The sequence below is a fragment of the Apaloderma vittatum genome, unplaced genomic scaffold (assembly GCF_000703405.1).
Source record: "Apaloderma vittatum isolate BGI_N311 unplaced genomic scaffold, ASM70340v1 scaffold14278, whole genome shotgun sequence".
Taxonomy (NCBI): Eukaryota; Metazoa; Chordata; class Aves; order Trogoniformes; family Trogonidae; genus Apaloderma; species Apaloderma vittatum.
Window position 1 is genome coordinate 42,849 of NW_009732542.1, and position 25,760 is coordinate 68,608.

The 25,760-nt window shown below is 40.6% G+C and overlaps 1 protein-coding gene across 1 annotated transcript in view; it reads right to left on the reverse strand.

Annotated features, from left to right (window-relative positions):
- CERS6 (ceramide synthase 6) overlaps positions 1-25,760 on the reverse strand; it is an 80,895-nt gene that overhangs the window by 25,005 nt on the left and 30,130 nt on the right. Inside the window, exons 5-6 of the mRNA XM_009875570.1 lie at positions 7,598-7,648; positions 3,986-4,078 (exon numbers count right to left, since the gene is read on the reverse strand). Coding sequence (XP_009873872.1) covers positions 3,986-4,078; positions 7,598-7,648 — 144 coding nt within the window. The remainder of the gene's footprint in view (positions 1-3,985; positions 4,079-7,597; positions 7,649-25,760) is intronic.

Sequence of the window (25,760 nt, forward strand, 5' to 3'; positions counted from 1 at the left end):
CAACAGAGAAACCCTGTGGGTCTCAACTTGTAGACAAGCCCTGGGAATCAAGGCTTCTGCTACCCACATTTAACTTGTCACACGCACTGGCTGAACTGTCACGTGGCTACCAAGCATTAGTGCCACTGAGGGACAAAACACAGTCTTCATCAGTCACTCCAGCTTCTGGAAATGGGCTGTGTTCTAGATCAACAAGGAAAGGGAATATTTCAACCATTACAATTCTAGTAAAGGTCTGCAAAACACACACCATCTAAATGCCTCTCCTCTGAAACAAACTAAATCAACTCAGTTTGAAGAAAGAGATCTAGGGTCGAGATTTAGTGAAATATAGCGCAAATTTTTTAGAATCAAGAAAATTAGCAGCTACGGGTTATTGTATTTTGGATTGAGTGACCTGTACCTATCTTTTTTTTTTAAAAAAAAAGTAAAACACAGAAGCTGTAGCAATTGCCAAGATCCTTTGTACTAAAAGGTGTGAATACAGAGAAAGATCTCCTAGGTCTTCACCAAGTAGGAATTTTATATATTCCCTTAAATACACCCACTAAATAATTTTTGAATCAAACAGGTATCCAAAAAGCATGTAAATAAGCCTCACTGCTTTTAAAGTTCATGAGCAGCTTGTGACTGTAAGAAAGACCCCCAATTTATTTTTTTTTCCTCTGTGTTTTACAAAATACAAGAATGGGAAGCTGGACAGAGATGATAAAGAAAGGAAATCATACTGAGTTGCAGTCTTTGAAAATGAAATCCCTTAAGGGCAGAACATCATTACAGCAGCATAGTAGATATTTATGAAGCAAACAACATGCCATTATAAAACTGCAAAAGTTAAACTACTCAGTTCGCTGCCTTAATGCCAATAGCAGGAACGTGCAACAGCCTAAACAATTTGCTCACACGTCTTCAGCCAGGCAAAGATAATCTGGAGGAATTCGTAACACCGAGATGAACACATATTTGAAAGTCAGCAAAGCAATTGGAAGTCATTTTAAAGTCATGAATTTCCTACTACAGAAGAATAAAACGGAGATGGAAAGCTGCAAGTACCCTTCTCTTGAGCTACAGTGAGTGGAAGATCAGTGCTGGAGTTAGGCGAGTGCCGACTGCCGGTGCCTTCAGAGAGGACCTACCACACCTCACCTTGAGAGAAACCTGGCTACATAAAAGCAGTTGTTGGAATTCCTGCAGTGCACAAAGCTGACAGCGCACTTTTGATCATCTCAGACTACAGCACAGCCACTGCTGAATTTAAAGTATTTAAAATCATAACCAAGACTTAGATAAAAGTATTCCTCTCACTGTAGCATGAAAACATCAACAGATTTCTCAGGTTGAGAACTGTTAATCTGCTCTGCATATTAACAGCTCACATGAAGTATTACAATAGCATCTGGTATTAGCTGGCAAATTTCCTGCTTCCTCCAGCTAAACAGTCTTATTTTGTATGGGCACTGTTTCACACATTGCATATTGGGTACATCAAGAAGCTTCCACATTTTTTAAACTAAACCTGCTCTTTTAAAAGAGAACTGTTATGGTGCTGCAAGAGTTGGTGTCTCTGTCAAGATCCTACTGTGTTTTGCCAACTACTCCCAGCGATAACATCTGTCAACTCACGGGTTTCCGTGACAGCTTGCACTGCCCCTTGGCCACAGAGTTTTACTGCTTGACACCAGCGCACAGCTACGTTTCTCCAGTCTGATCTTCCTAGTTATCAGTTTTGCTTACATTACAAAAATAACTGTCTCCACAGTCCAAACGGATCAGTGATCTAATGGGTTATTTATAAATATGACATCCCCGCTGTCTCCTGCAGGCTGCTCACAGTGAAAGGCTTCAACTTCCCACTGCGGATCCTGTGCTCCTGCTCTCTGCTGGACACCTGGGGCATTCTCAGACACAGCAGATGCACGGGACACTGCCTCGAGCTCGTGCTCTGGGTTCAAGCACTGAAAATCTGCGGCAGGGGTGGTACTTAGCTGTTAACTTTCCCACCTCCATACCCCATCCTATTTCTACTGCTGCTGAAGTCTTCCTGATAAAAAGTACCCACCACTTAAATAGATTTGCAAAAGATTATTTAGTTGCACCTGTACTACAGACAGAATTGGGCTTCAGCCCTGTGCTCAGCTCACCAGTGAGAACAAACCCTCCAAACCATGAGGGAAAAAGCTATAGCATTTGCTCATGGGATGTATGAAATGAGAAAGATATTACCGACCCTCCCAATGGCCCTTTTCAGAAGTGTACTTCAGTGCTGAACCTAGATGCTGTTTAGGTTTAAACATTCTTTAAAAATCTATTGCACTGCAAGATTGTAGTTCTGTTGTAATTGCAATGCTGTTACGTTTTCTTCTCCCTCAAGAGGTACACAAAGAAAATAAAATATAACCAATGGCACAGTGCAGTGGGCTGAACGTGAATGTAGGGGGCTGGTCAGACACAAGACATTTCTGCTGCAATAACCGGAACAATTCTGTAACATCACTGCAGAGGTCTGGTTTTGGCTGATATATCGACTAACGGCTATTCGGTATTGCTGGCACTTGCAGTATATTAGTTAATGTTACTCTTGATTTAAATTCATTTCCACTGATAACACCAAGGTCGCGGGTTCGATCCCCGTTCAGTCCCCATGTGTTGCCTGATCTAGCTGAGAGGCGTCCCTGCCCATGACAGGGAGGTTGGATGAAATGATCTCTAAGGTCTCTTCCAGCCTGGGCCATTCTAGGATTCTATGATACTATGACCGTTACAGCTCCATGGAACAGGTTTTCTGCGTTTCTGTTTTTTTTGAAACAGTGAAGTTGTATTCATTTCAAGCTCATGATTAATACAATGTTTAGCAGCTACTGACAATGCAAGCAAGGGATTTACATGTATTCATCCTAAATTGGTTGTTTTGTTTGCAATTTACCCTCCAATATGGATTTAAAATTCGTGGATGTTTTCTTGAGATTTCTACTTCTAAAAAAAAATTGAAATTCAAATAGAGGGGCTTTTTTCTACATATGTAGGTCTGACACAAGACTCCCAGGAGCACAATGTGGTTCCAAACAACAAATAAATTTATTCAGGACATGCTGGATCCTTCACTTACTCTCTTCAGAGTAATGCTCCTGCTAAAATTCTAGTAAAGAGGGATTTTTCCACTAGTATAGCCTACAATCATTTAATTAAATGACAGCAGAAGGTGGAACATAAAAATATTATAAAATCCCTCCAAATGTTTAAACAAATAATTTGGCAACATTAACAAAATCTGCAGGAATGGCTCAGTGGACCGTTATTATAGAATTACTGTTGGGCTGCCTGTTCTTCTATGGACTAGCACTCTCTTCAGAGTAGAGAATTTGGATGAAGGAATATGGAAGAGGTTGCTACTGATACCGGAAAAATGTTTTTACCTTGCCAGAGCTTATTTTCTTGATTAACAGTCCCTTAAGAGCAATGCTCAGCTACCTGAAATTTCATAACTATAAAGGTAAGGCTAAGTGTAATACTGCATTTTAATATTAAATGTATCCCTGGTTTTACCATCCCTTTCCAGAATACATTTAAAGCCCTCATAGATCTTACCAAAGTGATACTATGAATTCATGAGGCAGTCCCGCTCTGACATTGATATTTCATCCTTTAACTCTCAGAAGAAAGACTACATCTACCAGCTACTACGTGTTCAGTTCCATTCAAATCGCTGAATGAAAGCAGAAGGTTTTTTGGCTGATGCTATCTCAATGAATATTTGATTACTTCAGGCTCTTTTTCCCATGTGCAGAAAAACCCACATCACAGTAACAAGGAACAGAGTAAGACAAGCACTTCAACATCAGTTTCTCAGTGATAATTTCCTGCAAGCAGTGGTGACTATGAAGAACTGTATTTCCAGTTCATTGCACAGGTAATACAACTGTTCCTCAAGTCAAGGAAGATAGGTGCTTACAGCTTTCAATGTTTTTAGTCTTTATAGTGTTCTTACCTTTCTTTTGATGTCAATGAATTGAGAAAACATTAAGGACCAGTAGAATGACAATTCAACTATGTAGTAATAATGAAGGTCAGGCATCAGTGGCTGAAAGATGGAGATGAGAAAAGGTTAATAGTCTAACTTACATTACAGGCAGCTGAGCTCTATAGGAGTCATGTTTAAACACAGAGGGATTATTGAATTATATATAAGCATCCTATGTAAGAAAAAATGACAACAGTTGCCTCAAACTTTGATGGCTCTAGAAAAATAAAGGTCCCCAACCTACTCTACTCTTATGTTTAAATTTTCACATTACTGTAATATCAAAAGTTTATGATTTTATCCATTTGGGATCTAGAACAAACTAAATACTGAGTACTCCTAAGTCTTTTTTGAAAGATTACTTGAAACATCTTGCTGTACATCAGTAATATGGGTTTAAATCACAGCAAAAGAAACAATTCTAGAGCAGATGAAAGAAATATAATCTCATTTGCTCATGATGAAAATGGGAGATTTAAACAGAGCTCTTTCTAATATAAAAGCCTACTTTTAAAGAATTTAACCTTTTGGAAAGAAGAAAATAAAATAAAGTTATACAGGTGCCTTGTCTGATATAGAGCATGGTTACACAGATGTTTGAAATTAAAAGAAATAAAATAAAAAAATAACAAGACACAGGAGCCAAAACCAACCTGGGGTAACTTCAAAGAAGGTAACCCCCAGCACACATAAGTTGCTTGGCCTTCAGCCTAAGAGAGCCAGTCTGAGGAGCTACTCGAATTTCCCTGCTGCTGTGCCTCCACGCTAGCCACGACTTCCACTGCAGTGACAGAGAGGGGCAGTGGCACAGGAGAAGCTCCTGAGGGCATCTCCTTAGGGATCAGATGAACCATCTCTAGAGCAGTTTGCACTGGCATAACCATGCACCCAAGCAGGGCACGAGCTATTTCCCCTGCCAAGAGGCATTTCAGTTGCTTCTTTTACTCCATTCCCTTTGGCAGACCAGTTCTTTGCAGCTCAAAAATAGTCCTTAGGTGCTCACTAAATGCACTTTGTGGATTATTTAAATATAGACATATGCTTATGCTTTATGAAAAATACGAACATTCAAAATCAATCTTTTAAAGCCATTTCTTGAGCCAATATAATCTTTTTCTGATTTAGTGAGACTGCCAGTAAACTTTTAATAAGGTGTAATTAAAAAAAGGGAAAAGAACATGAGCTAGCGATGAACCACAACTATTGTAATTATTGCAAGAGCGCTCACTGGGGAAAACTTCTGGGAAACAATTAAGATTGTCAGCTCTTTATTAACAATAGCATCAGCATTTCTAAATCCATATATAATGATAATGTAGAGTGATTCTACATATATCATGGTTTCCCTCCACGATATATCAATAGTGTGTGTTTTACTTAGTTTAAATGTTAGATTTCAGTTTTCCATAGACTTAATTTCAATAGGACTGTTCTGTGCTTATGCGTAAGTTATAGTCAAATAGATAATTTGGGTGACATCTACACTAAGTCAAGCTGGATTTCTACAATGCTGTCTTGAGTGGACATACACAGGATTTGCAACAAACAAGAGATTAGAAAATTTATTTGGTTGAGAAAATAACAAAACCAAATTGAAAACACAGTACTTAATCTTGATTAGCACCCAGCATACGTTTTTATCTCCAAGACAATGATTCTGACAATTACTTTTATTTGATGCTCTGCCTTCTGTTGGACCCTCTCTAATAGCAGCATGATTTTAGTACAGGAAGCTTAGTTGCCACCCTTTAAAATTGTAACTACCTTTCTGAATGACCTTGTTCTTCCACTAAGTTTGGTAAATATATGTCCTTTAACCAGTAAGATTCATGGTCTTTCATCTCTTCTTGCAAGTAATAACACAAAAATAGTATAAAACAGGACTGAAAGGCACCAGTGACTACAGCCATATCAATTCAGACAAACGATTGTTCCTAAAACCTCTGAGAGATGAAGACTCAACACCTCTCCTATTCAATTTCTTCTTCTGCTTCCCTAATGTTACTCAGTTCACCCTCCAGTCCTTGGGTGGAATTTAAGTCATTATTTCTTCTGAAGCCAAATGACTAAATTCTGGCCATTCTTGGAACTGTCTCCACTGAACTATCTCCAACAGGTACACAACCTTCCAGAACAGTAGCACCCAAACCTAAACACAGTTCTCCAGCCTGTCCAGGGCTGTTCACTGTCACAGGGAATTTATGTATCTTTCAGACAATACTCTTCCTCATACTTTCCAGTCTGGCAATGACGTTTTTTCTCTTCCCGCTCCGTACTGTCTAGGAAAAAAATAAGCAAAAAAAAAGCAATATTCCCTAGACAGTGTAGACTCTGCAAATTGCAAACTCTTGGCTGGAGCTTTTGGAATCCAGTGTCAATTATATTTGGACAGCAGCTAATTCAATGCCTCAGTGATCCCTATTGAGACTCCTACATGCTGAATTTAGAAATAATAATTAAAAAAGAAGCATTTCAAAGAAGCTCAGTTTAGAATTAGAATTCAGACTAACTGAAAAAGCTAATAAAAGTTATTAAAAATTTTGAAGATCATTTTACTAGGTTACATTTGAAACTTTCGTTGCCTCTGATTTACATCAAAAAAAAAGTCATACTTCACAACTTTAATCTCTTATCGCTACCTGTTATACAAACAGTATTAAGAAAACAGGGCTACAGTTAATCCTGGTGTTATTGCAGCACTTGAGCAACTGTGCTGCTGTGAAAGATGGCCAGAATTTGCACCCAGAAATTATATATTCCTGGAACTAGTTAAAACCTTAGCAGTGCAGTAAGGAATAAGTATACTGTTATTGTTCTTTTGAAGACTGTTTTAAGCAAACTAAATTTCAAACTTGAGCAAAATATTTTTTAGCAGACTGAAAGAGAGAATGAGTGTAGCAGGACACGACCTAGGATTTTTTACTTTAACAGTGGCATTCTTCTCCCTTGTAGAAGAGATAACTGACTTAAGTCCTGTCTTTGAAGTTACATACTGTGGCCCAGAACAGAGAGAAATGGTGATGCTTTTTGAGTTTATAAAAACGTAGACACTGCTGAAAATAAAGATTTGAAACAATTCTCAATTCTCTCATTAATTTTACATGTTTCACTGTAAGCTTTCATGAAGCCAGGAGTGGACAGCCCCTGTTTAAACACCTGAAGGAGAAACTTACCTTCTCTTTAGTCTCCCCTTTGATCAAACCAGCTTGCAGGGATAAAGCCTTGCCCTGTATGCAATATAACCACTATGAGAACTATACCGGCTTTTCCCAGCCTGCTGAATCTGAGGCTTTGCTAAAACTATCAACAGCCTCAGAACTTTGTAAAAAATGACCATTCTACCATTGCAGATGTCTGCTTTCCTGGTTAGACTTCCCACAGCTGCTTTCAGACCTTACGCTTCATTTCAAAAGAGGTGTGACAGCTACATTCATCTTTCTCATCTTGAGCTCAAGCAACACAGGGAGCACACAGAGTAGTCCATTCACATCAGTATGTTGACAAAAAGCTCCATCATAATAAAAACCAGAGCTCTGCAGAGGTGTCATGCTTGCTTTTAGGGAGCACTGTAACTTTTACCTGATATGGATACCCGTTCCAGCACTGTTTGGTATTCCAGAGCCAAGGTGTCTGAGAGAGAAAGAAAGAAAGAAAAAAAAAGTCTGTACACACCATTTTGGGCAATGTTACATGTGTATGATTAATATAAGTAAAGGACAAAACTACAGGAAAAGCTTGAAATTCGCAATTTTTGATAAAGGATATGAAAACTGAATACAAGGAGATTCCTCAAAATTTCACAGCATGAATTAGAGCAACCTGCCAGTTCACAGAGATTTTCAGTTGGTGCTCCACGACCTTCCTTTTGCAGGAAAATCAGATTGTGCTCAGATGGTCAGAACTCACATTTACCAACGCAATAGCACAGGAAATCTCGGCCTTAGGCTGCTCAAACATTTTAAAGAGCATTACTTGCATGTGCTGTTACATATAACCATCTTCCATACAGGATCCACTCTGCATCCCAGTCAGAGCAGCTCAACAGCAAGTCATACCTTTGCTTTTGTGGCTGAAGACATGACTGTTCAGGAATGATAGATCTGGCTACCAGACAGAAAATACTCTGATATCTTAGGGCAATATGAAAGATGCCAGAAACATATTTATTGTAGCATGCACCCACAGACTCTTGCACTGCAAAAAGCTGGGCAATCCAAAGGACTTGGGAGCATGCAGCTCTGTTATGCTTCTTGTGTCTTTGCTGCTCACACAAGATTTATGTGATTATTTCTCTTTCAATGCCACAAGAGAACCTTTTAAAACTTTTCTTGTAAGCAGGTTGTTTCTCTCTGTTTTTTTTAGTTTTACCTCTGTTTCTGCTCAACTAAAGGGACTTGAGGTACAAAATACGACATGGACAAGCTCTTCTCCCCAACATACTCAACCACTAAGTATTTCCACATTGGATAATAAAAACATGACCAAATCAACTGCTACCAAGCAACCACATTTCCCTTTTTTGGGCACGAGCGGTAACAACTTCTTTCAGATATGTACGTCTTGCAAGGCATAGCAGCATCTCAGGGTCCGGCAGCATCTTGACTTTGAGACACACACTTCTCTAAGTACCCACCCCCCAGGTATCTGGAAGCATTAAAGAAAACTGTGGGTTCAAGGTACTTGTGCAACAACGTACTACTGAACGTAATCTTAACGGCTCTACATCCAAGCATAAAGGGGGCAGAACACCAACAGTAAATCTCCTGGATTAAGGCATACACCCCTTACAGCATTAATTTCACCAGATTACATCTTTCCAAATAAATCCCCACCGCGTGAGAGACGGCATTTTCTTATTTTCACCATCAGGTGGAGCAGTTCAGCTCCAACAAAGCACAACGACAAACTCGTGCAAAACACAGTGCGTGAGAGACAAACCAAATAAAACGAATGCGAAGTAGAATGTTAAAGCCCCAGGCTGGGAATCAGGCTAGGTAGGAAGGTTTTGAACCATATCAAAAGACAAGACAAATGCCAGTCAGAATGATAGCCCAATTCCCTACCGATACTTAAGTTCTAATTGTGATTTGCCTTCCAGAAGGTCCTTATAGCTTTTGTTCATTAACAGCGATGTAATATGATTACTAAAGGCTCTTCCTAGGTTTTTTAACGTGGCCTTCAACATGGAAAATGAGATAAAAGAAAACCTGCACACCCATACTTCCCAATGGTCCTGAAACAGCATGGAGCAACTCTTACAGTAACCTGAGCAGAATACATTTAACATTTAAAGTAACAGACCACTTGGAGTTATGTATATGTTACATAACTCTTCTGACAGGATGCTGTAAGAATGACTAAAGTCGATCCAAACTTCTCTCTATTAGGAATAAAATTATTTCATGCAAGGAATGTATTTGTTCAAACATCTCCATAGTAGTTACTCTGCCACGTGGGTTCCCATCATTCCACACTAGAAGAAAGGTCTTTGGAAACAGCCACAGCCCCTCTGCAAGTGTTACTAATATACAGAACTTAAAATACGCCTATCTGACAGCTGCCATTAGATCCATTAAAATATTGTAGGATAATTCATAGTTTTAGCCAGGTTTGAAAAGCTGTAACTGTCTTTCAGATCAGATTCAACAAGAGATAAGAGATAAGAGATATTCCCTCTCCAATTATTTTGCTACCTAAATTACAGGTCCTAGCAAGAAATGCATGTTTTTCTCTTTCAAATATTATGACACTTTAAGGCTTCTTCAGAGAGATGCCTGCTGTAGGAGCTGCTGATACAGAAGTTTATGCGGAATTAAAATAATGAATGCTAAATAAACAGCCCTCACGGAAGGAACTCAAACCCACAAGGCCTCAAAGAATACCACAAACTGACAAACAACATAATATAAGCACTAAGCCTCAAAGACCGAAAGAAAAAGAAGAAAAGCTGCCTCTTCTGAGCCACACAAGGCTCAGAAAGCCACGCTAAAACCTCAAACAAAATGCTCTGAGTAGCTGTTCAGAAACCTAATGGATCCTCTGTGGGCAGCAGTGGCTGAGACAGCAGGGCAACTACACCACTTCTTACTCCTCTCTCCTCCCCAGCTGAACTGCCTTGCCAGCTCTGAGTTGACTCGAATGGTTGTAGCCACAGGGAACTTTGGTTCTGGAGGGTTTTAGGGAAGAGGTAGAGAAAGAGCTTGCTTTAAGCACAGCCTTCCCCTCTGACCTCCGCAATGAACACAGTCCTAGATTTAACCTAACTTCTCCATGTAGACCATGGTAATAGCTGGAACAAGAAGCATCTTGGTTGGTCCTCTAGGAATCTCACAGCTGGGGCATACTCTGTGCAGGCTTCAGCAAGGAGGAGAGAATGCTAAGAGAGCCCACATCGTCTGCACTGTGACACCCACACACACCGACAGCGCGTGGATTACGCAGGAAGGAGGCAATACCGGCATTCTCAGGGTTCAGCTGAGCCCTGCGGGTGCTCACAGGACACGTTTGTGAATTTCCTTGCACCAGGCAAGCTCGCTGGGGAGCAGAGCCCAGCTCTTCCTGAAAAGTCCCATGTTGGATGGGGAGAAAAGGGGAGTGACTTGGCTTTGCAACAGATCCATTTTTGATGAACATAAAAAGCATGCCTCTGTTTCCACTGGTGAATAGCTGAATTTCCATTTTACTTTTTGTTCTCGGTATATAATCTCTGAGGAAGGGAGGAACCTGAGGCAACTGGAGAAGAGCGGAAATGCCAAGTTCCTGATAACAAAAAGGCATCCTTAAGCTGGAAATAGAATACTAAAAATTTCAGTACCAATTATGACAGGCACAAAGCACCAGCCCCACAGTGCTGAGACCTTCCCTTACAGAATGTAAAGGACTTCAGATGGAAGCTTAAGCTTTCCCACACTTTGGTGCAGTGCCTATCAATGACAGAGGAGGATGATAAACAGCTGCAGAATTTGCTGTCACAGTGCTAAGGAACAGATCTCTACTATTTTTCTTTTCCTTACAGAAATGTATGTCAAAAGCTCCACCAAACCTCTCTCCAATTCTGCGATTAAAAGGAGTAATTTTAAAGAACTTCTCAGAAATAAAACTTCTCTTGAAACAACAGAATGATTAAATAAAAAAAAAAGAACAAATGACCTGAGATGTCTGCCCGCTTAGCCAGAAGCCTCGGGTTGTTTCGCATCTGTTGTCCCATTCACTTATCTTTAGAGAAAGCTTCGAACTGAGCCCAAGCCTTCAGAAGCCCCGAAGCAATGGAAATACGCATGTCTCGCTCAAAGTGCTGCTAGTACCTAGTACGTGAAAGGTCAGTTTTGAAAGTAAACAAAGGAGAAAAAACAGAAGTACAATAAAAAGCCTTCCATTTTTATCGGTTCCCAAGATAGCTGATTAGGCTGAAAGACTTATTTAGCTGTATTTTATCAAGGAGGCAAGAGATGCACATGATGAAGTATTTTAAATTAACAAGGTACATTTTAGTTCATCATACAGTAATAAAAAGAACTTATGCTCCTTTCTTACCCATATGTACCCAGCAGAACCAACTGAGTATAGGAAACACACGAAGGCCACAGGCTAGGATCCCAGAGAGACAAACAAGAGGCGTGCATGGCATGAGCAAGTCATTTCCCTTACAGTCAGCAAGGCAGCCGTCAGATGTGTATGGATCAGTCAGGTCCTGGGTGTGAATCCCATGCATTTTCTATAGAATCAGCTTGTGACTTTAAATATAAATATATCTACACAAAGGTCACATGAATTCGCAAGGTAACTTACTCCCATAGTCTGTCTCGCTGCAAGTTGCTGTATAAGCAACTGAGTAATTCTTCCTTGTACCCAGCAAAACTAGAAATCCCGAGACGCAAGTCATACTCACAAACTCTGGTGGTGTTTTGCCAGTGGAAGCGTGAACCTGTCCTTACTTAAGAGATGTCCAAAAAATGAATACAGCGTTGCTGGCACTCTTTTTTTTCTTTTTGTAGTCCATAAACTTGGAAAAAGTAACACATGGAAGAAACACTTCCAGAAGTACATCACTAAGTCTCATGAGAGCAAAACCCATCTCTTCCCAGAGCAACCCCTGCCCTAGCAGTTCGGAGTATTAGAAAAAGCTGTTATGCACCTGACTTACTTCTGAACACATGGCCATGTGGTAACTCCCAAAGAGGTTCTTCCTAAATTCCCAGGTAAGTAAGAAAAATCTTCTGACTTTTCCAGCGGATAAAGAAATGCACTCTGCCTGCTGTTTTTATCAGAATGCAGCATGTAAAAATCCAGGAACATCATGACAGAACCCCCACATATCTCAAAAGTCTATTTATGCTCAAGAATACATTTCAAACCAAAATCAGACATCCTCAGTCCAAAAAAAGATTTCAAGGTGCTTTTGAAATTAGAAAACAAGCAGCACAACTCAGAAATCCTGAACATTCATCCTCTATAGACTAAGTACTGGGCAATCTGAAAAGGCCAAGATTTTATCTGGCTTGGTTAATGTATTTGGATATAGCTTTACAAAATTTGTCTCCGACAGCTACAAGCAATATTAAGTGGAACAGAAATTAGCACTATTAATTAAAGTCAGGCTAATACTTCCGGCAAAGTTCTACCTATCTCATTCATTTTGGGCTGATACAGATGAAGACGTCTCACGGCATTCGCATCTCTACTTTCATCAAGCTAGAGCAGATCCTTGCTCTTCGCAGAAACAATCGGCACAACTGAGGCCAGATTTCCCCTTGAGTAGCATTTACTCAGCCCTGCAAATGCTGGGTGCAATTTGCGCTTACTCCTAGACCTGAAGTTTGCTATTAATACACACACACACACACGTATGACGTGCGACATCACTCTTTTCCTCAACAGCAGCCGCCTTCCCCCCCAGCAGGCAGAACACCACCTCCCGCTCCCACCTCGCCATGTCCTGAGCTCCTCAGCTGGCAGACCTACTGCAATCGGAACAGCAGGGGGGTGATAACGGTACAATCTAAAAAAAACTGACTGCAAAATATAGAAATATTTAACACTCTACACCTCTTTTTCATTACCCAGGAACCGAAAATTACAGGCTTTTAGTGAACAGCACCTTTCAGATCATCAGCAAAAAGACAACTATTCATAACTAAGAGTTGGTTCGGGGTGTTAGGTTGTGGAGTGGTTTTTTGCATAAGATCTTCTACGTTCTTAAGTAGTATCTCAACATCCACTTTTTTCTCCATTTATGGCTAGGGATTATAGCAATTTTTTATTTTTCAATGTATTAATAAGAATTCCTCTCGCACATCACTTGGTTGAATAAGCACTTGCTTAGAGGGGAATTACTTAAATTGCTTGCTTGCTTCTTTCTGCAACACCTGCATCCTCTTGGCATGGTATTCTGAATGGCTGCTGATGTTAGTGAGAAAGTCACATTACCAGGCAGCACAAAACACATCCTTCCACAGTTATCCATGCCAGGGGCTCTGCGGTCTAGTGTAAAAATGACTCCACCCATTTAAGGTAAAAATCAAGACATTTTTCAATAAATTAATCTCTTAAATGCAAATTCCACAGTGACCCTGGGTCTCCTTCCCCATCTTCTTACTTGGCTCACTGAAGATAAGTGTAAGTGTAGACTACTGCATCCTCCCTCTCTTAAGAAGAGTATATATCCATGAAAGCATTTGCTTCTGCATAAAATGTATAAATACACCTTTTTTCCCTCTTAACTACAGAAAAATTTCTTTGCATTAATTGTTGTAAAATAAGTTGTAGTTTTACAAGCCACAGAAAATGGCATTTTTTTCACAAGTATCAATATTTTGCAGCAATTTTCTCCCCAGCAGAAAGAAAAAAAAAGAAACATTTCCTCATCTTCCACAAAGATTTTAGAAGATCTATAAAGCAACAACCAGAACATTTTGAGTCAGCTTTTCAAAGTTTCTATCATCTTCTGGTGCATAAAACAAGATCTGAACCATGTTAACATCATCTCTTGCTATTCTTGTACCTGTTTTGATACTACTTCAGGATTTCTCATACTAAAGACTGGCTGATGTAAAAAATAAATCAGTTTCCAGTCTCTCCTGGCCACCTGTGATAGACATTGAGGATTCAACCTTAGCAGCAAACGATGCCAACAGTAGTGGCTGGTATTGTTTAGGGCAGGCTGAACTGCAAGATAAACTGGCTCTTTGCAAGCATCAGCATTTAGTTGCCTACACATGAAATTAAGTATATTTCCTCTGCCCACAAAGCCACTAAGTTCTGACAACACAGTGCTGGGGAAAAAAGAGAACTTGGCTACTATTTTTCATCAACTTCTGTGTGTTCTTCCTTCCAGTGACTGGCGATTGGGTTTGGGATGCAGTTGTTTCTCACACCAGGAATAGCATTTTCATGAATTCTTCACAGTCATTCACATTTCTTGGCACAGCTGACAATGGAAGTGAAGACAATGTGACCACGGCCAACGAACCTCCTGAGGTTCTCTCCTCACACACTGTGACTAAGCAAGCTGTCACAAGCTTCTGCAGAACTGGTGGGTTTTTTTCTCCAGACCTTAGCGCTTTGTGTCTGCAGAAACAAGATGTTGGGGGAAAAATGCTTTCACAACGAAGAGTGCTCAGCCTTTCCTCCCAGCGATCTGCACTGCTGATTTCCAAGCATAATTAAAACGAAACTTCAACTAATCGGAAACTACAAAGTATACGGAAGGACGCATAAAAGGCCAAGATTAACAACAATTACTGGAAGATGCACTTGACATTTCAAATGCAAATATATGTGCGTGCACAAAAATATTTTTAGAAAAAATATGAATTCAAGTTTGGATTTATTTACATAAAACGCTCTCCGGAAAGGCAGAGTAAGCTCCATGCATCACATACATCCGCTTTTCCCTTTAAAAATATGATGTGAAGAGATCTGGTGTTTATGTCTTGTGCTGATAAACACGTAACTTCAACTTTCAAATTACGTGGAAAATGAACATGGGAAAAGGAACAAACAACTCTAGAGAACATGGAAGGATCCTAATATTGCGCCATCACATGCACTGACCAGAAGTGAAGAACACTCCAGCCAGAGACGCTGGCAGGTGCAGCACCTCCTGCCCCTGCTCTGACCAGCCAGCCACCAGGCCCAGCCATCAAAATATTTGCTCTCATGTGCGAACCTTCCTCCTCTGCTAGTTGCTCTGTAGTAAACAAAACTTCTTAAAATTTTTACCCTCACGTGTAATGGTGACATTCTCAAGGGCTGCTTTGACATGAGCAAGTGGGCAGCCAGTAGGTGCCATGAAAATTTAGAGCAGATGAAGGTCTACAGAAATATTGTAGAAGCCAGGCTAAAGGTCCTACTTATCAGCGGGTAACAGGTTTCCCAGCGACACTACTGAATGTATTTTGCTGTGGCTCCATCTGCAGAGTAAGAAGAGCACATAAAAAGTAGTGGACACATTCAGCTGAGCACCCCGGATGCCTGATAACACCTTGGTGAAGCAACGCAGCTGTAAACCCATTAGCTTTACAGCTGCCTTCTATTTTTTGATTGCAGAGCCAGACAACATCAATCAGCCTAGAATTTGCATCTAAGATGACATTTATGACTTTATTAAAACAAATAATATGCAACTCTAGGTCTGGAAGTAGTTTGTAAAGAGAAAGTGCTGAGATTTACACTTGGCAAATAATACCTTGTCAGGAGGGTGACCTGTATAAAATTATACCTTTAAGAGATGAGCAAAAATCCCAAGAGCAAATTATTAAAAAAAATAAATAGGGCAGTTCACCCCTGGTAGATCACTGCGGGGCTGCATGATTTCAGAGCATGCCTCATCCTCCTCCAGGATGCAGCTTCAAGAAAGCTCCAGGGTTTCCAGCTCTCTGTGCTCTGATACTACGGTTACTCAAAGGCACACAGGAAAGCGGTTAATAATTAAACTCATCATTACATATCTACTTTCTGTAATTATAACTCCTATCTGTGGCTGCTCTGCTGGAAGAGTGCATCTGTCTTGATTTCGGTCAGCTGCTGACTTCCATGCCCTGTGCTCATGGGAAGCGTTCACCACATCCTTCATCGCACTCCTGATGCCGACTTTTGCAAATCCCCGGGGAGCTGCTTTCCTTCGGAGCGTGCCTGCCCTACGGGCTCGCTTCAGGGACACATAACACACCCCAGCACTGCATGCAGGCCACAAAAAGAGAGAGTCATTCTTTCATAATAACAAAACAGCAACTCCTTATTAAGTGAACACCAAGGTACAATCTCACACACAAACCCAGATGTTGAAGATTGTGGTACTCACGAACCTACGCTGCTTACTGGAAAGAACAGTTGTACAGAGAACAAACAAACAAACAAACCTTCCGCTCCTCCAACTACTGTGTTTTGCTGTACCTTTGTGTAGGCACATTGCAGCAAGGTCTCAAAATCATCCCTGACAGTTAAATTAGAAAGTTACTGCAGCTATAGAATTTTTAATAGGAAATATAGGATTTCTCTAGTTCATAGGGACAAATCTATTCCCAGAGAGGCAAGCACGTTTGAATCACATGGTGCCATTACGGGCAGCTGGTGAGGAAGCCTTTTGGCAGTGAACTCCTCACTCTTAGTGCTGCCACTGAAACCTTGGCAGAAGAGCTGAAGGCACCACCAAGTCCCACCTGATGGCTGAGGGAGCAGAGCTCCTTCCAACAAGTTGCTGAAACAGAGGGGCTGAAAGCATCGCAGTGACACCAGTGCCATGGTCACGGGACAGGGACCCATTTCTAAGCACTTCAGTCACTGGGCACAGCTAAAACGAGACATAACGCTAAGCAACAACATGAAAGGATGACTAAATTAGTTTCTTCCCCTCCCACTCCTGCAACCATTACATTTTTCTGAGGTTAGTGCATATATAATGCATCAGGACCATTCACCTGTGGGACTGCAAGTGTCTTTACTACTGAACTACGTCTTTGCGTATTTAACAGCACCATAGCTACTAAATACTGCCTGGAAAAAGCCCAGTAAAAAAAGGTCTCACATATTGTACTCTATTCTAACAGAATGAGAGTGGGGGGAAATGCTAATTAATTTTAATACAAAAACATAGTTTGCCAGGAATTCTTTCCTGCTCAGCTCTGAGTCAGTAGCCATGCTAACATTTACTTCACCAGAGAAAAGGAAGACAGTCAAAATAATTTCCCAAACCTTTAGAAATATCTAAACCTACGTAAGATTTTACATCCATTTCCTCTTTTTTTCACCTTCCTCTCTCCTTAAGTCACATGTGAGATAATAGCAGTTAAAAAATAGAAGTAAAACTCTTGAGTTAGATGTGAACTTAAAGAACTATTTTCCCATGCTAACTTCTATCACCACCCAACAGCCAAGGCCATCAATAGGCAGGAGAAAAAAAGAAAGCTTTGACAGGTGTAACAGGAGGGGAACATAATGCGAAAAAGTAAAATAAAAAAAGCTCACTGATAAAATATTTAACTGGCAAGATTCTTCTCCCTGCTACTTTAAAGGTAAAGTGAAGCAGTTTTATGACTCAAAGTCCTTACAGTATAAAAGTATGTATTGTTCTACAGGACATATCAGCTTAAATGAGGATGCAGCTATTCTGCTCCAAGTCACCGCCTCAATAGCGAGTTCAACTCAATAATGGCAACTCAAAGCACCCGTCACACTATTAATAACATGCTCTTATATCCAAATGCGTACTCTTTGCTCAGGTTTAATTAGCTGTGGAAGACAGGACTGCTTCATTCATACGAATAGCAAAACATGAAAAGCTCCTGGCAACAGAGGAGTGCTGTGCCAACTGCTTGGCTTGAGGTATGAACAAGGCACCTTAGTTTCCAGATGAATTAAAACTATTTTCATCATAAAATTGCCCCAATAAAGGACTTTGGGAAGTGTTTTTGGAAGATTTGCCATTTTTATGGCAGCCAGGCTGCCAAGAAGATGAACACTATGCTGAAGTCCACAGGGGGGGCACAAGGTCTGGTGGCCCCTCGTTCACTGCATTTACTTATTATTTTGATGTTATTAAATACCTCCAGCTGGATTCCAAGCAGATAAAGTGAAATTCAGTTTTAGATGTATTTTTTAAATTAGTGCATCGTTTTCCCTCCTCATGCTTATGTCAAATTTGTCCCCATTGTTGACATCTGAAAGTCCTGTTGCCATCAGTGTCCTCTTACTGAGTCAGGATATCACTGATATACTCCTTTTGTTTATTTCTTTTTAAAAACTATTGTTTCCTTTCATCCACAAAGAAACTCCACTAGCCAGCCTAGCTTTCTCCTCTTTTGCTGATTCAGTTATTATGTTCCAATAGCTTACGCAGCAACTTATTTCCTATGCTGACTGGCCTTCTCTTATGAATCCTCATTGTCCAAAAGGCATTCATTTTGCTTGTTGATGTACACTGAAGTGCTGCAGTCATTTCAAATTAAATTTCTCCACTGGCTTTGATCTTTCACACAGCATGACTCATGATTTATGTCTCAGACAACCAAAGCACTCTGTTAATCTCTCCTAAACGCCCTCAACAATTTTTATGCCCTTTTGAAGAGGTATCAGAAACAAATTCCTTTTCCATTAGATGGGACCCAACTTTGGTCTTACTGGAAACCTCTTCCACTCATGATGCTTATTTAGAAATGTAATATGGTATTTCCCTTTTCACAATAGCCCCTTTCAGGAGACTCTGGTGTGAGTGTTCTTTCCTGCTTGCAAATTGGATTTGTGAATTAGGAACTGTTATATTTAGCACTTAATGCTCAGCCCTACTTTCATGAAAAGGAGTAACAGTATGATTGGATTTTTACATCCAAAATTACTTTAGCTTAACAATTTTCATCACTTACAGATACCTAGCTATTTGTTTTTCCGATTAAAAAAAAAAAAGTAATAAAAACCTCAGAGTCCAAACCAATTTTACAGCAAGTTCAATCTGCCAGAGGCAGGCTTCATTTCCTCCCCCAGTGGCATACGTATCACATTATCCCTCTGTTAATAGCACAGTAAAATATCAAATATCAGCATTGTGTTAAAAGGGCTCCGGAGTGGCCTCTGACATTCTTCATTTAAATGAGAGTATTTATCCAGTATTGAGCGGATAAGCTCACTGAACAAAAGTAATTACAAGGTTTCGGTAAGAGATAATATAACAACCTTCCAGATATAACAAGGGAAGGAAATAGCACAACAGATGCAGACTAGACTAAAAAAAGTGCCCAGTTGAAAGCCTGCTTCAAATAATTCAAGAATGTAGGAGATGAAGGGCAGCAGCAAGGGCTCTGGGTTCAAATCTGCTTCCAGCTCTTGCCACGCTGTTGTTCCCTAGAGTCAGTTCTACGTTAAATCAAAGTGATAGACATTTCATAAATTCATGCTTTGATATCTCAGCATTCAAAGCAAAAAAATTTAGCCTGGTTTAAGCAGTCTCATTCTAAGAACCAGACAGTCAGATGTATTCCATACAGTGGTGTGAATATTTCTGAGATGCCATGTTTCTTGTACCATTCTGTTCTGCCAAATACTCAGAAGCAGTGGCTTCATAGAAATGTAGATGCAGCAGGTATGGCAAGCGGAGATGGAAATGATAAATGAAGTACTGACCATTCTTATGCAGCTCATATTTTTCTGCTCCAAATGATGCAAGTAACACACAATGTGTTTTGCGAATAGCTTTCCATAGCTGAGAAACTTTTACAACAGAATCTGTTCTACTGCTAGAAAAACTGAAAACTGTCTAGGGCATTGGGCATTTTTAATATAGCAATTTAATTTTCATTTCGGAAGGTTTCTTTTAAATAGTTTAATTCTACCAAAATTGATTCCTACCTATGATGAATCTACATAGTAACATTAATCCAAAAAGTTAAAATTAAGTCACAGCTACCAGTTGGTACCTTGGGGCACTCAGCTACTACCGGTGATCTCTGGTGGCTTCCAGTGAGAAGAGTTGCTATCAGTACTTTAAGCATGAATTATGTCCTCTTATGATTCCCATACAATATTGAGAAAAAATAAATTTATTCTTTATGTCTAATAAATATTAGAAATAAATCTCTACAGCGGACAGAGAGTCCACGTGTTCTCTGTGCACTGCAGAAGGCTTGTGTAAAAAATTTAAAGCTATTATTTTCTGCATTCAAACTTTATTTCCTACAGAACAGTATAACTAATATTCTAACTATTTTTTTTTTAAAAAGAACTATATACAGATATATATATAAGTATGCAAATATATTCAAAGATACAAAGATTAGTCCACTTGGGTCACCTGACCCACCCTCTCCTCCTCATAGGCAGAGCTGTCCCCCTCCCCCTGTGACTGCCACGTGTCCCACAAAACTTTTATCTTGCTGAGCTCAAACCAAGACAACTGCACGTGACCTTTGTTTTGTAATTACAAAAGGGTAATTTCATGATCCTGAGCCCAATGACAACACGAAAATCCAGGTAAATGTACCTGACACCTCTGCACCTGTTGGTTTTGGAAACCATGTGCTGCTCATGGCCCAGAAGCAAGGGTCCTTCTGGAGCAGAATCCTGTCAGAGTTATCTCAAAGTCCAAGGGCTCTTATTTAACAGAACATTTCTGAGGTATCATACTTGTAAAGCACAGGGATTTTAGGAAGCACAGGATCAACAATATATACTGTTTGGTTATATATAAGAATATATAACATTTATTTACCTGTAACCTAATTTGCAACAACGCACACATCCCAGGGCAGAACATTTACAGGCCAGTGACTGCTGGGTTCATTTCAAACAGGGTAATTTTAAAAATTATTTCCCATTTATTTCTTCATTTCTCAGTCCAATGCCAACTAAAGGAGTAACTAAGCTTGTCTGAAAGCACAGTCAGGGATCTTCTCTATTAGCAGCTTCCTTCCACTGCAGACCTCAAGTGCCCACAGTAACCACAAACACGGCACAGCCTCCCAAGTAAGAGCAGCAGTTAAAATGTCACCTTCGAAACTTGTCATCAAGCTCGAAAGAATCCTTTTCAATAACATCTGTACAAAATCAGTGACATTAGGAAAAGAAAACTACACTCATGTTCAACTCGAATATCTAAGCATTTCTTTGCAGATGCAGCCACCTTTACCGCAACAAAACCGCTCTCTCACAGAACTGGCGGGATGACTGCAAAAGCGTTCTTAAAAATCATGGTTCAATAAAACACTGCAACCAGCATGAGGCTTTTGAAAAGGCTACCACGTGTATCTCCCGTAGTGTGACTCCAGTGAAGAGTTGCTGGACAACGGAAAGAGCAGTTGGCTTTACAGCAGCTGCTCCCTCGCCTGCTTCCCCGCCCGGCCAGAGCCGATCCCCCCCAGCCCTGGCTGCCCCCTGTCCTCCTGAGCCGCCAAGTGACAGGGCAGGGTACGGGCCACGGAGCCAGAACCACCCCGCTCTCACTGGCACTTTGGAAATTGCAATGCACGAAGATAAAACTCCTTATTTGTTCTCTTCATATTTTAGAGAACTGACAGGAACAAATAACCTCCAGAAAGATGAAAGACCTGGATGCAAGCCTGCATTGACCCTCAGAGCTAAATCAAGGTCACTGCTATCTGTTTCTTTGGGAAAACGTGTTGAGACTGGATAAAATGTTCAGCTAAAGAGATGGCAACCAGAGAGGAATGAAACAAGGTAGCCTTTCTGTTGTCCGCAGGAACATGTCAAACCTGCAGACTTAGAGAACTCCCAAACCCACTCCTCAAAATAATAAAGCCAGTTTAATAAGTGGGGAGAAACAGTGTAGTGATCTGATAAATACAGAAAATACTGACATAAGAGGTAGCTGATGAGCATATTGGTAACATTATACAGAATTATACAAAATTTAGTTTCTCATCAGAATAGTCCTGCCACTCCCAGTGCCAACAAGCTCAGAGCTGCACAAAACAGCCCTTCCAAGAGAACTGCAAGGATAAAGTTCTACCTCCTCCCATCTACTCATCTTCAGATAACCCATGAGACTTGCATGGCCATTCCTGAAGCCAGAAAACAAATCTGTGGAGCAAGTAGAGAACTGCCAGTGATTTCACGCACATTGGGCTTTCCAAGGTCAGGCTATGTAAAACAGGTCAGGAGAACAGAGAAACAAACCACTAACCAGCCAAGCCTGTACCCTCCACTGCTCCATGGAGACACAACTCAGCTCTCAAGAGGATAATTAAGAAAAAAACAGCACCAGTGTCAGAAAAGCCTCATGCACAGCTGTGGAATTAGAACCTTCCCTATTTATTAGGCAAAGTAATTTGTGACTGAATTAAGCTGCTCTATCGAGTCAGCTTAGGGAAGTGTTTATAAAGTATGCTGAGCATCCCATGAGCCTGCTGAGACCCTATATGGCTGAGAAAGGAACAGGTGAACAGAGTACAATGGAATATATCTTTCATAATAAAGAAAACAATATACTTGCTCTTTAAAATCGTAAGAGTGACTCAATTCAACGTTAACTTTCCAACACTACAAACAACTTTGGAATAAGAGTGGCAGTGTGTTGCTTTCATCCATTTATTTCTGAAGAAAAATTTCAATTTAAAGGAAAGAAGATTAAATGGTAGAAATGCACACAGAAGTGTGGTAGTGATTTTACACTAACTCCACAATTTTCTGCAAGAATGTGAGCTATATGATTACTTTGGCCAAAAGTAAGAGTTTACTGCCTCTTGGAGATCCTTCAAACATCTCATCATGACTAACCAGAGCAAACACAGTGACAGCAGTCAGGTCCTGAACCTGACTAAAATAACCTACCATCAACTTACCCATTTGGTGAGCAGAAACTTTCAGTTTTACGTTTTCTTTAAGGAGGAAGTGTACACTGGTGTTTCCAAAATTGTTTTACTGAATAGCTAAAATAAATGGAGGTGTATTTTATGACATCCGAACATATGCCATCTGCAACAGACCTCAGGATGTTCTGAAGAAAACTGAAGATGAAGTATCACTTATAGTAAAGATGCAAGACACAACATACAGTGAAACTATTAAATAGTTTAATAGCAAAGTAGCTGCAAAACCAATGGAAAGATAAATAGCTGGAAAATTCCAAAAACCAGAATGGTAATTGAGACACCACACCAGGCAAACATCCGATTGTTCCTGTGTCCCAGTCTTATTTCCCACAGGGATATGAACTCACAGTATCACAGAATGTTAGGGACTGGAAGGGACCTCAAAAGATCATCTAGTCCAATCCCCCTGCCAGAGCAGGAACACCTGGATGATGTTACACAGGAAGGCGTCCAGGTGGGTTTTGAATGTCTCCAGAGAAGGAGACTCCACACCCTCCCTGGGCAGCCTGTGCCAGTGCTCTGTCACCCTCACTGAGAAGTTTCTTCTCAAATTTAAGTGGAACCTCTTGTGTTCCAGCTTGATTCCAATACCCCTTGTCCTATCATTGTTTGCCACCAAGAAGAGCCTGGCTCCATCCTCGTGACACTCCCCCTTTATATATTTATAAACACTAATAAGGTCATCCCTTAGTCTCCTCTTCTCCAATCTAAAGAGACCCAGCTCCTTCAGTCTTTCCTCTTAAGGGAGATGTTCCACTCCCTTAACTACCTTAGTTGCTCTGCGCTGGACTCTCTCCAGCAGTTCCCTGTCCTTCTTGAGCTGAGGGGCCCAGAACTGGACACAATATTCCAGATGCGGTCTCACCAGGGCAGAGCAGAGGGGCAGGAGGACCTCTCTCTATCTACTAACCACCTCCCTTCTAACCCAGCCCAGGAAGCCATTGGCCTTCTTGGCCAGGAGGGCACACTGCTGGCTCATGGCCATCCTGCTGCCCACCATCACCCCCAGGTCCCTTTCCCCTGTGCTGCTCTCTAACAGGTCGTTCCCCAACCTATACTGGAACCTGGGGTTGTTCCTGCCCAGATGTAGAACCCTGCACTTTCCCCTGCTGTATTTCAACTCACAATCTTCATCACAGAGTTTCCCCAAACATAACAATTCTATGAAGTTGCTGTATCAACAAGTATTTAGCTCCTGAGGTTAACAACCTCAATAATCAAGAGATACAAGTGAATAGTAATACAAAAATAATATCAAAAACCAGTCACCACATCATGAAGTGACAAGTTCTTTTTTTTCTATTTCAAATGAAGGTGGTCTGATGTAGGCTCTAAAATTCTTGACTACAAGCCATCCAAAATGTCATTTACAAATGCTCTACTATTCTTCCAGGGCTGTAACACTGGCGTGTATCGCTGTTGCTATGTTATTCCAAAAAGAATCAAAGAACACGCCAACTCAGCTGAGTAGCAGAACGAAGCACTCGCACTCAGGAGAAAGCATTAGGAAGCCAGGTTCTCTCTGAGGGCACACAGAAACTGTGGCCTATGGACAGAGCATCTTCTGCTGTCACCCAGTAACTGGCTAACTCTGCCATTAGTGCACACATGACAATAAGCACTTCGTTTTCTTGTTTTGAAACTTCTGTTAGTTTCAAGAAAGAGGAACTTCTGTGACAGTGGAAGCGGAGCTCTACCTTTTGGGTTTTTTTTTTTCCTCCATATAACTCTGCTTTTTGTCTGGCTGCCTTCCACACATTTATGTCACTTGAGTAGATTTTTGTGACTCAAATTTACCCTTCAGTATGGCTTCCCTAGTGTTTTGCGATCTATCTGCACGACTAGCAGTGGCAACTAGGTGGCAGACAGTCCTGCTGTAGGGGCTGAGGCCTTAGGAAGGCAGATGCAGAACTGGCACTCCATCAGCTGGGCGCATACAGAAGCTTGTTGCACCTGGTATTTTTTAAACACAGCCACAGTATCCTGCTACCACTAACCTTACTTCAGCACTAAACTTGACAAACAGCAAGTCCAAAGTTATTTGTTTATCCAGGCAGACAGATGGTCCCTACATGTACCTTCAGGTTCTCAAGCCTCACTATGGATTTCACAAGACTCTTACTGCAGGGAATTCATGCTCTTTTGTGAGTTTGGAATTCTCATGGGCAATTAAAGGAAGGCAACTGAATGTGAAAAGTCACCATATGCCACCTGGAAGCTTTGCTTCCAGATATAAGTAAAGGTGTTTCATTCTACAGCTTTATACAGATACTGCTTAGCACCAAGGATCAGCAAGCCAATCCTGAAATCCTCACTCTGTTTCTTTATCACCGAAGCCCATGCTAATTTTTCCTTTTAATAGGAGCACAATCAGACCATTAACTCTTCATGAGCCAAGCTGCCATTGATTTAATTGCAAATATTACTGAAGAAAACAAAAATGTTATCTTCTTCCTGTGTTAGTGATAAGCAAAGCAGTCAATGTTGCTGGAACTTAAATGTCTTGTTGGCATCAATACTGGCGTGGTGTTCTGCAAGGAAGTGTTTTATAGACATGCAAATGAAGCAAATGGTAGTGTTGAAAATTCTCAGTGCAGTCAGAAAGCTGCAGGAAGAATTTGCACATACATGATCAGACAACGACAGCAAAAACTCTAATAAAACTAAACCTTGCAGCTCTGTAATATTCATTTACTTATTTTGAAGAAAAGGAGAGTAAAAATCAAAAAAGGAGGCTAAAGGGACTTGAGAAGGGAGGAGCTTGAGAAGGGAGGAATGTCTAATATGATAATTAAATACTAATAACTCTACCGTAAAAGTAATTACTGAAGTCTGTCTCTTACACATGCATATTAAGACACAAGAGGTGATACAACAGTTTTGCTGAATGTCTGGAAGGTTGTGAGCTATTTCCTCTACCCATGGTC